The 15,163-nt window shown below is 39.9% G+C and overlaps 1 protein-coding gene across 1 annotated transcript in view; it reads right to left on the minus strand.

The window, feature by feature from the left end:
- Nucleotides 1–7,243: 7,243 nt before the first annotated feature.
- Aqr (aquarius intron-binding spliceosomal factor) overlaps nucleotides 7,244–15,163 on the minus strand; it is a 78,654-nt gene continuing 70,734 nt past the window's right edge. The window contains exons 32-35 of the mRNA XM_028875761.2: nucleotides 14,395–14,480; nucleotides 12,123–12,297; nucleotides 10,014–10,127; nucleotides 7,244–7,816 (exon numbers count right to left, since the gene is read on the minus strand). Of these exons, the coding sequence (XP_028731594.1) occupies nucleotides 7,505–7,816; nucleotides 10,014–10,127; nucleotides 12,123–12,297; nucleotides 14,395–14,480 (687 nt within the window). The 3' untranslated portion in view covers nucleotides 7,244–7,504. The remainder of the gene's footprint in view (nucleotides 7,817–10,013; nucleotides 10,128–12,122; nucleotides 12,298–14,394; nucleotides 14,481–15,163) is intronic.

A 15,163-nucleotide genomic window follows, 5' to 3' on the forward strand; every position in this document is an offset into this window, starting at 1 on the left:
CTTGGCCTTAGCTTGGCTTGTTTCTAGCCAGCTTTTCTAACGTAACTTAAATTAACCTGTTTCTCCTCTTCTATGCTTTGCCTCTGGGATTTTTACCTTTCTTTATTCTATATGTCTTTCTTCCCTTCTTACTCCCTGGCTAGATGTGTGGCTGGGTGGCTGGCCCCTGGCATCCTCCTCTCCTTTTCCCTAGATTTCTCCCCTATTTGTTCTCTCTACATGCTAGCCTCACCTATCCTTTCTCCTGCCTAGCTATTGGCTGTTTAGCTCTTTATTAAACCAATCAGCTGTTTTAGGTAAGCAAAGTAACACAGCTTTACAGAGTTAAACAAATGTAACATAAAAGAATGCAATACATCTTTGCATTATTAAACAAATATTCCACAGAATATTAAAATAAATGAATGTAACACATCTTAAACTAATATACCATGACACACATGCAGGTGTACACACACACACACACACACACACACACACACACACACACACACACACACACACACACAGGTGCATATCTCAAAGGGTTACCCATAAATGCTTTGCCTCAATTGCTGGGAATGATATATAGGAGTTTCATATGTTCCATTTTTCTTGCATAGTGACATATGAAAATCATTATATTGAAAACGTAAAGGGAAATTCCTAGAATTTTCTTTTGAATTTTTTAAAAATGTATTATTTTTATATATGTGAGCATACCTGTATGAGTTCATGTGTATGCAGGAGCCCCTGGAGGCCAGAAGGGGGTATCAGATGCCCCAGAGCTGGAGTTCCAGGAAGTTGTGAGCTGCATGTGATCTTCTGTAAGAACAGGAAACATTCTTAACTGTTGAGCCATCTCTGCAGCCTCTGAATTCTTTTTAAACAAGTTCATTTTGGTCACCTATTTTCATCACTCAAAGTTAGTATTTGATCATTTTCCTTCAGGAAACAATCCAAAAAACTCAAGAGAAACCAGAAGATGAAAACATAAATACCAGTTTCAGCAAAACCAGAAAACAGCTAACATCTGTATACTCCAAAATAGGCAAGAGGAGCTGTCGGAAGCTGGGATCCAGCACAGGGCAGCAGGAGCACAGCTGAGACGTCAGGAGATGGGATGGAGACACAGAGACAAGATACTAAGATACAATATGCTCATAACCTCAGATAGCAGATGAGACAGCAGATATTTGCTTGCTACAAATGTGGGCCACTCGCCAGGAATAAAGCCACATTCCTGTTCACAGTGGTAGGAACAGAGAGGTCTCCTAAACTCGATTTGATTTTAAGACACAAAAATGTGGAGCTACACATGAGTAAGTCATTTGTTCAGGAAATTGTGGTCACAGCGGTCTTTATCCAGTGCCTTCTACAGTTACCCTCCAGGAACTATCTAGAAAGAGCCAATCTCTTCTGAAATTGAGAGTCAAGAAGCTGGGTGGGAGATGGATTGGCAACAGCAGCCTCAGAATTTATTTCTGTAGCTGAGAAAGAGCTTTCTGCTGTGAATTGTTTTACAAAGAGACTTAGGCTCTTGAGAACTTTAAGGCCCAAGGATAGCTCGCATGCACAGGTGCTGAGTTCGAGACAGAATGTTGATTGGTGGCTGAGCCAGTTAGTGGACAAGAGTAGTTTAAACCATAGATCTAGGTAAGTGCTATCTGCCTCCTTACTAGTACTCACATTGTTTTTAACCTGCTCTGCCACTGCTTAAATAGAACATGACTTTTAGATAATTAATTAGCACGTTGGAAGCACAGAGGACTGCTTAGTAGGGTTTCTGCCCATTATGTGCTTCTCATGTCTTTTTCAAACCAAAACAAACATTAATTTGGCTTTCATCCTTTAGTATTAACGCTATTAATATCAGACCATCTTTTCTACAGATGTCTTATTTCCTTCTGGCCTGTTACCCAGGCTCTTCTGGTAGCTAACCACAACAGCAAATCTTTAGTAGGCTTGCCTACTTAGGTACACAGCTTGAGTGCTGCCTTTTCTACTTTGAACTGTCTCAAGCAAGCGCGTGCAAGGGGAGTGGGTATTTGCCTGGTTCTCAGTTCAATTCACTGTAGTGTCCTAAACAAATCACCCAAGACCTTGGTGTTCTTATTTACAAACTGGAGTTGCATCCGGCCTTGTTGCCCGACACACACAGGCATCTCCCAGAGGGAAACCTCTACCATCTGAGCTTAGACCGCACAACAAAGGATGTGTGGAACACGTGTGGCATAAAGTCAGACTGAGAGGAAGGCAGGATCACGGGAGCAGTTATCAACCATGAGACTTCAACACGTCATGCTATGAGTTAAAAATCCTCATGGAAGGACATTACATTCAACTCCCTCAATTGTCCTCTGGCTAACCCCGACTAGCTGAGTAATTCCTTTCCTTTTTGAATTTAAACACTTTAAGGAAAAAGAAATGAAGAACAGGAGTATGTTGGAAACATGAGCTCTTACTGTATGATAGGAACTAGGAAGAAAGAGTTGGTGCGAAAATTTGGAGTTCCAAATTGAAGTGTAAACAAACTGCTCAGTAACCTTCTCTTGAAAGACTCACGTGAAAGACTACCATGGTACGTTCTCATTAAATTTGCATATTCAGGATGTTGCTAGTAATGCCACATGGATTATATTATTATTATGACTGGATTATAACAGTGTTTACAAACCATTTCACCTCAGGCTTCCTCACTGAAAAATATATTTGGGCTTTATTATCTACTGGGAGAGTACAAGTTCTTACTGATGTAGAGATAATGGCTCCCAAGCCATAGATTGAGGAAATAGCTACATAAGATGGCTTATTAAAAAACAAAAGCAAAAGTCCTTTGGTCTAATCTCAAGCTTGAGAAATGCTAGGTTAGAAGAAGTTAAATATGATTCTTTACAGCAGGTCTTTTCTGAACCTGTAATTAGCTACTAATGCATTGTGATTCTGTAAAAGAAGAATAATTAATTTTGATGCCGGTGTGTTTGACTATGGAACATGCTGTTCATCGTATTTTGTAACGGTAGCATTTTCTGTAATATATATCAAGAAATAGTGGGATCAGATATCATTGCATATATGGGCAAAAATGTAACCTGGTATCTAAATAAGCATAAGCCCAATAGTAGAGGTGAGTGAGTAAAGGTGACACACCACCAGTAAGCAGCAAGGCGTCACCTGACGAATGTTCTGGGGGACTAAGCTAGGGTTTGTTCCCAGGAAGGAAAACTAGAGCATCCACAGCTCCTAGATCCCATCTAATTAAAACCTTTTGGGATGCTAACAAGCACCAGTGGATGAAGAGAAAAGTCTCACATGTTTTCATTTCCATCCTCAGCTCAGCACAGCTCAGTTCCATTATCCTTAAACATCTATTAACATGATTGCTTCATAATTACCAAGGCTAACCGCCAAGCACTTTGCCAGGAAGCAAGACACTGCTTATCTTTAAATGCTCTTCTGGCTTGTGCAAAATGGTCAGTATTTTTTTAAAAAACCTTTTGTATGCTCTTAATTGAAGAAACATCTCTAAAAATACTGTCTGAATGACTACAAGATAAGAAAAAAATGGCATGTGGAAGGCACAAATCAAAGCAAACGAACAAAATAATCTGCTCTTAGGGTGGGACAATACCAGATTCAGAATCTACAGCAATTATCTGCAACAGAAGCATTCCATATATCAGAAGCATGGTAGGACCTATCGACTTCCTTCCGGTCACACTGTGCCGCTAGAATTTTAACTTCAGAACAGTCTATCCTGCATGTTACCATGGACTCACACACTAGTATCGAGTCAATAGACTTATCTCTGCTGAGCCCCAAAGGTCAACTGCCTTCATGTGCCTGCGTTATCATCCATCCTTTGTGCTTTGCTCCATGGACAAGAATTCAGCTAGCTTAACTGGCAATATCCCACACTGTTGCAATGCTTTGGGAGGACTTGGAGAGCAAGTGGCTTTACCAAGAATGTAGGTGACCAGATATTTTTATATTCAGTACACAAAAACTAACAGAAATGTCTGAATTTTTTTTTCATGGTTTTGCAGATAAAGAAAATCAGGGCTCAGAGAGGTTATATTTGCCTAAGGTCAAGCCAACACCTAATAAATAACTAGATTAAAATCTGGGTCTGTTCTCATTGAGTTCCAAGTCTGCTTTACACTACCTATGCTTGCACTAATCATAAACAACTGATTTTATAGATCACAAATGAGCCATTTATATAGTTTCAGTATCCAGCAAAACATCTTAACTTTTACCACCACATTGACTTAAAAGTCCTGGTAATGTTTAGACCTTTCTAGCCATTTGTCTACATCAATGGAGATCTTTATTCTCTGCTGTTATAAAGAACTTTCATGACTTAGCATTTGGTGAGGGAAAAAGCCTTACTACGTTGACTGCTTCATTTCATGCTCACTCTCTGGGCACACACCTTTCTGGCCTCTTTTTAAAAATAGACTTCCAAGCTATGACATATTCAAATACAAGAAACAGTTTAGAGACCTGGGGGAACACTGGTCACATGGCTTAGTACCTGTCTGTCATAACTCCAAACTAAATGGGAAACTCCAGAGTTCATGCAGAGTTCATGCAGCAATCACTCATGTGTTCTCTTTATAGAACATAAACAAGGCACATCCCTAGGACTTTGAATTTAGACTCTACCCCTCCCTCAAGTTAGCCATCCAAGGTTCTTCATTCTGTTTCCCTATTACTAAAAAGACAGAGACGAGGGGCAGCGAGCACATCTCTCTCTTCCAAGTGCTGTAAAAATTCACCGGTTCTGTTTCAACTGCATCTCATTGGCCTTCAGAGTGAATGAACAATTGAAAATTGAAACCCCAGTGTCACTACCATCTTTTAATTCCTTTGACTAAATACTTGGCCAGTGTCCATAATTTAGTTTTTATTGTGATAGAAAGAGCCAACAGAAAAACAAACAAACTACAGTTATCTACGCAGACACTGATTCACGACCAGACTTGGGCTTGTTTTGGTTGCTGGCATTTTAATTCATATCTACTAACAGGTGGAGGGGAAAAAAAAAAATCTTTTCCAGGAAACACCATAATACAGCAAAGCTGCTTTCCTTCCTGCATGGCCTGCTATTGTATATTCAAAATGAAAATAATTCCATGAGTGCTGTTCCCCATACATATGCCCACAACACCTGTTTACAAAGTCTTGCATCAGAGAAATTATGTAACGGACTATCTGGCTTGATCCTTATTCTGATAAAATAGGCCAGGTTTTTTTTTTTTTTTTTTGCTAGGTATTTCTATCCCTTCATCCTCTCCTCACATCCATCTCCTCTCCTCACCCAACATTTACACAAGTGTTCTGTGCTGTAGCACACTGTAAGCTGACAGTCAGTGTGGATCCTATATAGCCTGGTACCTGAACAAACACTTGTCACTTAAAATATAATTGACTTGACTTTCTGGGTCTTACTTCTTTATGAGTCAATCATTTCCTTGCACTGCCAGGATCAGAGGGACTTCAGTGTGGTTCTTTTAAAGGTTCCTTGGATACAGTCAAATCTATAGGCACTAAAGGGGAGATGCATGTAAAGTTCCCTCGGCAACTCCTAGCAGATCAAGATGGAGAAAAAGAGAACTAGCAGTCAATGCCGGCATCCCATGTACACACATGCAGGCTGCCTTCCACTCCTGCCACCATGCCCAGGGTCCTTATCAGAAGAGGTCACTTGTCAGAAAACATTAGTCCCATTCATTGTTAATTCCACCACCACAGCCTCATTCACAAGGACAGCCCAGTAATTTTCGCAGAGAGCCTCTCAAGCCACAAAGTGCATAGTCACCAGGGGACCTGGTTGAAATACAGATTTAAATAGACAGCTGGAACTTCTGTATCTCTAATCAATTTCAGTATACCACCAATGCTGCTGGCTGGCTGACCACACTTCTGTAACTAGGTCCCAAGACATCTGCCTCCTCACATTTGACCAGGGAAGTTCACAGGGCACAGAACACAGGGCTGCTATACTAGGAGGCTTCCTCACTGCACACAGGAGTTAGGTTCTCTCACTCTTCTGCCCAGACTCAGGTCCTGCCAATACTCCTGCTCAGCTGAATGATGAACCCTGCTTCTGTCACACTAGCCGTATCTGACGCCACTGTGTTGTGGAGAACCTGCCCTGTGTCTAAGGATCTAATTCCTTGGAGCTAACATGGCCCTACCAATAAACAAGACTCCACTGGACAATCAGGCATGTCCAGCTTTTTGACATTATGCCCAAGTTTATGTTAAGAACAACACAATTGGGCTGGAGAGATGGTTCAGGGGTTAAGAGTACTGGTGACCAAGGTTCAATTCCCAGCACCCACAGGGAGGCTAACAACCATCTTTAACTCCAGTTCCAGGGAATCTGATATTCTCTTCTGACTTCCATGCATGTGGTACACAGATATACATGCAAGCAAAACACCCAAGTACACACAAAATGAAAATAAGTAAATCTTAAAAAGAACTATGTAATTTTTTTTTTTTTTCGAGACAGGGTTTCTCTGTGTAGCTTTGCGCCTTTCCTGGAACTCGCTTTGGAGACCAGGCTGGCCTCGAACTCACAGAGATCCGCCTGGCTCTGCCTCCCGAGTGCTGGGATTAAAGGCGTGCACCACCACCGCCCAGCCGAACTATGTAATTTTTGAAGAATTGCAAAGCACTTGAAAAGTTTTAAGTCAGTTTATGATGTTGGATTGGGTTGTATAACAGCTGTCTTTAGCTACATGTTGCCCATGGGCCACACATACCTTGGTGACTTTAAACCATTTTCAGGCTCTGAGAAGAAAATATGTGCATGTTCTTGATGGACTACAAAGACCTTTACCCCATGGCTATTTATGTCCTTACAGGAAGAAAAATGGGAGAAAAGGCTGCAGGCTTGAGTGCTTGACAGTGTGCGTGGAGAAACAACCTGCTACCCAACTGGGATCCTGTTCACAGCTGCTGAAGGGTAACTCTAGGATTTTGTGTCTTTTTTTTCTAGAGGCCTTTACTAAACTTGTGAGGTATGGGTTGGGCTGAGGTTTAGCTGACAGGATGCTTGTGTAGCACCTACAAGGCCTTGGGTTTAATCCCAAGCAGGGCATAAAAGAAAGTTTAGGAGAATGCAAGCAATCCCAGAACTAGGGAGGCAGGAGCAGAGGGATCAGGAGTTCTTGGTCTTTAGCTGTATAGGAAGTTCAAGGCTGAGCTACACAAGAACCTGAAAAGAAAAAGGGCAAGTATGCCTTACATATTCCATAGAAAACTATTTTAATGCAAGTATTATTACAGATACATTCAGCAATCATTATTTTCTCTTATGAATGAACAAATGAAAACTGGATTTGTTTATATTATTTACAAATAAAAAATATACAAAACAAGGAAACCAGTAAATAAAAATAAGGACAGAACATTAGTTGGTGTCATTAAGTCATATAGCAAGTGTGAAATACAAAAGGTAACTTTGTGCAGACTTTATAAATGGAATGTCCCGGGAAAGGCTTCGGTTAGGCTATTTGGTTTCTGCAGGGACGGAAGCAGCATCTGCTAGGGTGGCAGCTTCTGCTGCTGCAGAGGCAGGCTCGGCTGCAAAAGCAGTATCACCCTGGGCAGAGACATCTTCCATCTCAATGGAGGCTGCCTCAGTCTGACTGGAGCACGCAGGCTGAGAGGCTGGGGACTCTTGACTCAAGCTGGCTTCTGATGGACTGGGGATGAGGTTAGCTTGAGCAGCCATGGTTTCTTCTTCTGCTTCCATTTCTGTTTCTTGACTCTGAGCTTCCTCACCTTCTTCCACCATTGCAGGTGGTAGTTGTAAGAAAGTCTAATTAAAGAAAAAATACCATGTGAATGTGACTGTCAAGAACACTAGCTTATAAAGCTGAGCAAGCTCTCATATTACATCATTTTCTTAACACACTGCTTCTGCTACAGTTTTTTAAACACTACTAGCCATTTGATACGACAATTTGACACTTTTGAACAATGACCTTGATTCTGCTAATGGTAAAAATACATCTATGTGTCACATAGAAGTAAAAACCAACATGAAGAGTTATGAGAGTTTTAATCAAAGGAATTTTTGATAATGCTTCTAAGAAGGCACAGTGGTTGGTTAGAATGAACTGCCACATCAACTTGAGGTCCACCTTCACTGAAGGAGTCTATGAGGAAAACCAATTTCTAAGACCAGGACATGGTGTGTGTGTGTCGGGGGGTGGGGGGGTGGGGGGGAGGAAGGGCAGAGCTCATGCTTCCATCTTGTTCATCTGGGAGAGCAGAACAGCTGTCTATGCCTAGCTTTTTCTCAATGCCTTGGCAGCCTGGAGTGAACACCATAGATTCTTTCCTCCTAGATTTTGTTTAGCTAGTCAGAAATTTGAAAACATTTTAAAAGTACCACTCAATAGCATTGGACACTCAGGGCAGAGCTAAGAGATGCAGGTATATAATGTTCATAAAAGAGACAGACTTGAAACTGGTAAGGTACTAATTTCCCCAAATTCACCCTGAATAATTTCTCTCCTGGAGACATTATTTCAATTACAGTGGGCTTTTATAGGGCTAGAAATTGACTGGCTGAATCTAGGTAAAATAGGTCATTTTTGAAAAAGAATGGAACTAAAATATTCATTTTGTCTAATTTTAAGATCTGCTTATTCTAAAGTACTGTAATCTGGGTAGTATGGTGATGGTGACCGGATGGACAGATACACTGAACAGTGGAATCAAGTGGAATCCAGAAAGAACACTCATGTAGACACTCCATTATTTTGGGTTTATTATTATTATTTTGACTAAGGTCACAAGTAGTAGTTCAAAAGAGAATAAAATAGTCTACTGAGGAAATGGCAGTAAAACTACAGAATATCCACACATGGATGAATAAACACAATACTGCATGGAACCTTGACGGAAATGAACTCAAAATCTAGCCTACTTGTAAATACCACACCCTGAACCGTAACTGGTAGAGGGTAGTCTTTGTCAACTGGGCTAAAGTATGTATTTTTAGGACATACAAGAATGAATTATAGTAAAGTAATTTTATGTATTAGATATCAAAATTCAAAACTCTACTAAAAGCTGTTTTAAAAAGAAAAGAATTTATAGAAACATGTTTGATAAGGGACCTGTAGCTGGAAGAAAGGAAACCTCTGAAAGCTCATTACAATAATACATGTGAACAGATTCATCCTGAAAGAGGATATTTAGGGGGCTAATAATAATACAAAATGATGCACAAATGAAGAAAATGAATTCTAAAAGACAACACTCCCCCGCCCTCCAAAAAAATCTTAAGCCATACTGAGCTCACTGTATTCCTACCTTCCCTGCTAAAAATAAAAAGGTTTACTGAATCAAGTGTGGGTGAGGATGTAGAGTGAACACACTCACATGCTCCTGGACAAAACAGCAAGTTCTATTTGAAAAACTACTTTCAAAAACAGGCTGCCACTTTAAAGAGTTAAGCATGCATGTAAAGGATCAGCCAGCGACTCTCCTTGGAGGTAGAAGTACGAAGTCTTTCACAACAGTTACTTTGTATTATCCCACAATGGAAACAACCAGGCGAAAGGGAGGGACCATTCCTAGCATACAACAACATGAAGGGTTAAAAAAAAAAGCTGAGAAACAGCAGACTGAGAAAGTAAGAGTGCATAGTCGATCTGCACTGGGGTGACTATCTAGAAAGCAGAGCGTAGTCCGTGACGGCAGAAATCAAACCCCTTAGAGAAGGGCAGGAAGGACAAAGTGACATGAGAAAAGTGGGGACAAGGGCTATGTTCATGATCCAGATTTAGCTGATAGTTTTAGGAGTACATTCAAACACGATAAATACAGAATGCATCAAATAGCACATTTTGAGCAAGTTACTTGATGCCAGTTTATATCTACAGAATGGTATTAAAATATGAATGCTAAACGAATAACAATGTCTGACTGTAGACTCTCCGTAACAAATTAGTTTTAAGACTCACTCCACAAAGAAAGGAAGTGTCAACCCTGAGCAAACTCACCTGATGATAATGATGGGTAGTCTGTATCAAATGCATGTACATATTGTACACAAAGTTCGCCATCTGGGGCATATTCTTTATTACCTGTATTTCATGAGGTGGTCTCTCTCCATTCTATAAGGAAGCAAAAAGAGAGTGAAGTATCTAGTGAAAAAAAAACCCAGAACCTATCATTTCTACAAAAGCCCGTTTTTGAATCTATAAATACCATGAAGGTATGGAGGACATGAAATTCCAAAGTCAGAGTCCAGAAAGTATGTCATGAAAATTCAGAAAAATGAGACAACAGAGCTGGGAGTCATTAAGTTTTAATACAACTTTGGGCTGGTAAGTAAAATAAGAATTTCAGGATGTGAATTAATATCAAAGAATCATTAAGATAAAAACCTCATGAATAGAGGAAATAAATCAACATGGTTTAAAACAGTGATTCTCAACCTTCCTTATGCTGCAACCTTTTAATACAGTTCCTCATGTTGTGGTGACCCCCAACCATAAAATTACTTTCATTGCCACTTCATAACTGTAATTTTGCTTCTGTTATGAATCATAATATAAATATTTGATATGCAGGATATCTGACATGTGATCCCAAAGGGTCATGACAGGTTGAGCACCACTGGTCTATCAGCAACAATTTCCAACGGTCTAGAATCCAGAGAGAATCTACAATTGTTTCAGAATGAAAATTAGAACTACTTTTCCTCTTTTTTTTCTGAAGTAAAAGATGTGAACATTTATTATTACTATATGTAGCCTGTCAGCCATGGAAGTGATAGTCAAATCCCTGTTTAGAAGCTCTGCAGCATCTGTCAGGTTCTACTGAGACACTGTCACAGCACAGACCCCTTCCTTCCCTGCAGCAGCCCGAAAGCTAGCTTCTGCAAGTCTGCAGTGAGATGAGGGGACTTTCATGAAGCAGTTTCTGAGAAAGATCGCTCTAGCAGTAAAGCAACTGCACTAACAGATCTGCCTGTCTCCTTCAGCACCTTAGAAGACTGCTAACTTTCCTATTTGTAATCATTGATCACACGCCAAGTCTTATTGTTGCTTACTGTGGGGATCAATGTGGAAATCTGTGAATGTAAAAACAAGTTTTCCAGGAAAAAAGGATCCCACCTTACAGTAGCAAGCACACAATAGTGAGTCTATAAAGGAGCCAAGTGTAGAAATGCAGGGCGGCTATCCAGGCGGTACTCAGGGCTTTTGTGACACTACCCCCCAAACTACCCCTCAACCCTTCCCTCCAATTTTCTCAGAGCAGCATTTCTTAAAAACCAAACAAATAAGCAAGCAAACAGAAAAAGTCTTTAAAGAGAAGTGGTTAACATTACCAAAAAAACAAACACACTAAACTTATTTTGTTTGTTTTAGAGAAGTGAAAAATAAGAAGTTTACTGAGTATATTTAAGACAATTTTATTTAAAATTTAATGGACCTCTGGCACATTTCATTACATGAAAAACAAAAACCCCCACGTCTGTAGCATGCTCTAAGAAAATAAAGTAGCAATAAGAGTACAAGCAGGGATCTGTGCCTTTGTGTGCAAGAATGTAAGTAGGGATGAACTAACTGCATTACACTTCATCCTACAGAGGAAGAACAGTGGGAAAGGGGGATGGAGGAGAGGAGATGGTTAAGCTGTACGTGTTTTCCTGCCCCACCATCCCAGAATGCAAACTTTGTAAGAACTTAACTAGATTACTCTGGTGAGTGACAACTGATGACGAGAGGAGGTGTCGTGAGGTGCTCAGAACATGAATGCTTGAGTCAGACTGTTTTCAAATTCTGGCTCCTCCACCCACCTGATGTTTGGCAAACTATTTAACTTCTCTTACATTCAGCTTCTGTACACGTACAATTAGCATAATAGGAAAGCCTCCTGAGCAGATGTGCTACTGAGATCAAATGAGACAATGAACGTATGGAGTTAACTCCCGATACGTAGTAAGTTTCAGTGTTAGCAGATATTATTTTTATATAATTCAGTTCTGTGGTGTAAGGAGTATTTCATATCAGTGACTGGGGATTTTCACTAAAGTGGTCAACTATAGTGAACCCTCTGTCCCACTTGGGGCATATTGCTCTACACAGTGACTAAAGGCCTACCTTTCTGGAGGTTGGGAAAGGCTCTGTTGGAATGATATGCAAATGCAGCGGACGAGCAGTGAGCTGACTGAAAGCAGGAGTCAGCTCAAAACAATTCTGGAATAGGGATACTCTAGCGAAGATATAAAGGCCAAGCCTGGCCCTTGACATGGCTACCACCAAGCGACGGACATCCCTTTAGGAAACAAAGTAATTAGCATTGTTTGAAATTAACAATGTATGCATGCATCCCCCTTTTCCTTGTTTTACATAATCCACTAAATAGTCTCAGTATAAGCTTTGCAATAAAAACCTTAAGGACTTAATAGGCATAAAGCAAATCAATGTATGTGATCAGTAAACCCAGTAATCAAATGCTTCATTGATAACATCTTGCTAGTTAATGTGTTTGTGCATGTATGAGAGACAAAATAACCAAGGTACTGGTTGAAAAGATCCAAGTAGCCCTACCAGAATCCTAGAGGAGTCAGGTGACAGTCATCAATTACTGCATCACTATCACTATGACAACCACCTTCTTTCACTTTTCTGCCTAGTGAATTCCCAGGCTCTACAAGATAAAATTTTCCTTCCTAGAAAATTTACCAGTTTTACCTTAGAGTAGTAATTCTTTTTGCTTCTCTTCACATTCCTAACATAGAGTTACTCAGAGATCTCAACACTGGTAAGTGCTAGAACTCCTTAGTAGGCGTTCTTTCACAGAAATAGAAAGGAAAATGTAAGCAATGTTGTCTAGGAAAAAATGGAGTGTTGGAGGAAGGAAGCAGCTTAAACTACTTTTGAGGAATCACTCTATTACTGTGCTCGGTTTCCTTGTCACATCCAGGAGGCTCTACTCTGGATACATGCAAATACACTGTCCAGGTCCTTCTGTGAGAATATTTACTGTAGTCTTTGGTATTGTAGTGGCTAAGAGGCTTTTATAAGGTCATCTCCACAGCACATGAGAATGGAATTGAAATTTGGGGCATATTCAAGCAAAGGAATCTTCCCAATTATTTGAATGTGTCCCACACTGGTCCCCAAACTCCTCAATAGTGGAGATCATGAAAGCTAAATTTATTCCTATATATCCAGAAGCTAGTACACAGCCAAATAACAGATAATAAAGGTGTTTTTAATCAGAAAATCTGGAGATGTGGGGCAAGACTGAGACCACCTTCTTTTTAAATTCTCCATTCATAATCATTTTTAGTTTTCAGAAAATTAGGCAGAGATCCCTATGGAATTCAAGTTACTGAATTTTTAAAAACAGGTTTATTTTTATTGTACATGTATAGGTCTTTTGTCTGCATGTATCTAAGTGCAAGACAGGCACCCACAGAAGAAAAGAAGGACACAGCGTTTACATTGTCACACTTGAAGCTAAGAGGTCTTTGGTCAACAAAGATGGCCATTCAGATAGTAGTTATGTCAGTTAGGAAAAAAAAAAAAAACTGTTTTCAGAAAAGACCTAACTCTATGCGTGATACTTCAATAAGCAAAAATAAGCTAACTTTAACGCTATCACTTTGTAATAGTTTCTTAAAACATTGTCTTTGCTTACTCTTCCATAAAGATTAGCAGCCTAATACACTCTGACCTAAGACTGAAAGAGATCTGGACTTAATGACAATTTATGAGAGTGTGGAGAACCTTCTCTTTATACTCATCGAATAAATTAAGACAATGAACTCCAGCTCTCCTGAGTTTTGCTAGTAAGTCACATGAGATGAAGATTTATATAAAACCAAATGGCTGCTTTGTAATAAGAAGATATTACTCCCATAAATCTCTAATACATAAATACATCACAAAATGATAAAAATAGGTTATTGTTTGTTTGGATCATTCTTAATCCTGGGAGAACAAATGGCTCCTTTATCCTCTCATGAAGCTGAAAGATGGTATGGAGAGAAAAACCAGAAAAAGCCTTATGCACTGAAAAAAAAAAATGCTCCTGAAGAGGCTCCCTTCCACCTTAGCTTCTTTGGTTCCTGATGCTGTTCCTAGGAGTTCCAAGACTAAGACCCTACGGTAAAAATTCTCTGCATGCAAATGAACGATGAAGAAGGGACAATTGCTACAGCGTTATGAGGTCAACAGTCAGCAGTAACAGCACCGATAAACTACATAAGGGGCCTGATGTTATTCTGAAGAAAGCCCTACAAGCTGCCATAATGATTAATTATAACAATTAATTGGACAAATTTAGAACTACTTTCTCATTGAAGCTCAGAACTGAAACAGACAGTAACCTTGGGTAAGAGTTTGGAGTTTGAATCTCACGCACCTCAAATGGCCCACAGCCCTGGTCCGCACTAGAGAAAGGAGGATGTAATCATTCTGTTGACCTTGGAATCTATCAACAGTTGTCACCTAGGAAGAAAAGGTGGGGAATGTGGTATCTTTTCAAAAATACAGCAAGGCATTGTCTACACAAAATGCTAAAAATAGGCAGCTTACCTTTAAGTTATCTCAGAAGACACCTAATCATATAGTTCTCACTTGGAACTTCAAGAACAAGTCAGTGAGTGCCACCAAAGCATGGTAAGCACCCTGGACCATGTCTTCCCATTATTCACACTCTTGTCTGCAGCACCTGTCTACTATGACTAACAATTAAAGAACTGTTCTTGGAATCTTCAGCCTTCCACCATTAGACTGCCAAGCTTCAGAAGGCAGGCTATGTTCAGCTTATTAAGTGGCATCCCAAATCCTCAAAATATGTAGCTAAGTATACTCACTTATTATTCAATGTGTGTCCCTAGTATTTGTTCATGGCATTCTTGTTAAAGTTAAAAAAAAAAAATCTCCATAGTCTTTTTATTCATTTGGAAAACACACATATGAATAGGGAGGGGGTTCATCAAGATTCTAGCCACCAACTGTAACTCTTAGGTCTTCATCCCTGCTCTATGAATTCAACAAAGCTTACTGAATCCCCTACGTGAATTACCATTCATGGTCCTTCTGATTTTAGGAAGTTTATAAAACACTTCTTTCGGAGTGGATTTCACAGAGGTACAGTGAGTTTTGAAAACATACACTCCCACACAGCC

Source organism: Peromyscus leucopus, chromosome 4 (assembly GCF_004664715.2).
Source record: "Peromyscus leucopus breed LL Stock chromosome 4, UCI_PerLeu_2.1, whole genome shotgun sequence".
NCBI lineage: Eukaryota > Metazoa > Chordata > Mammalia > Rodentia > Cricetidae > Peromyscus > Peromyscus leucopus.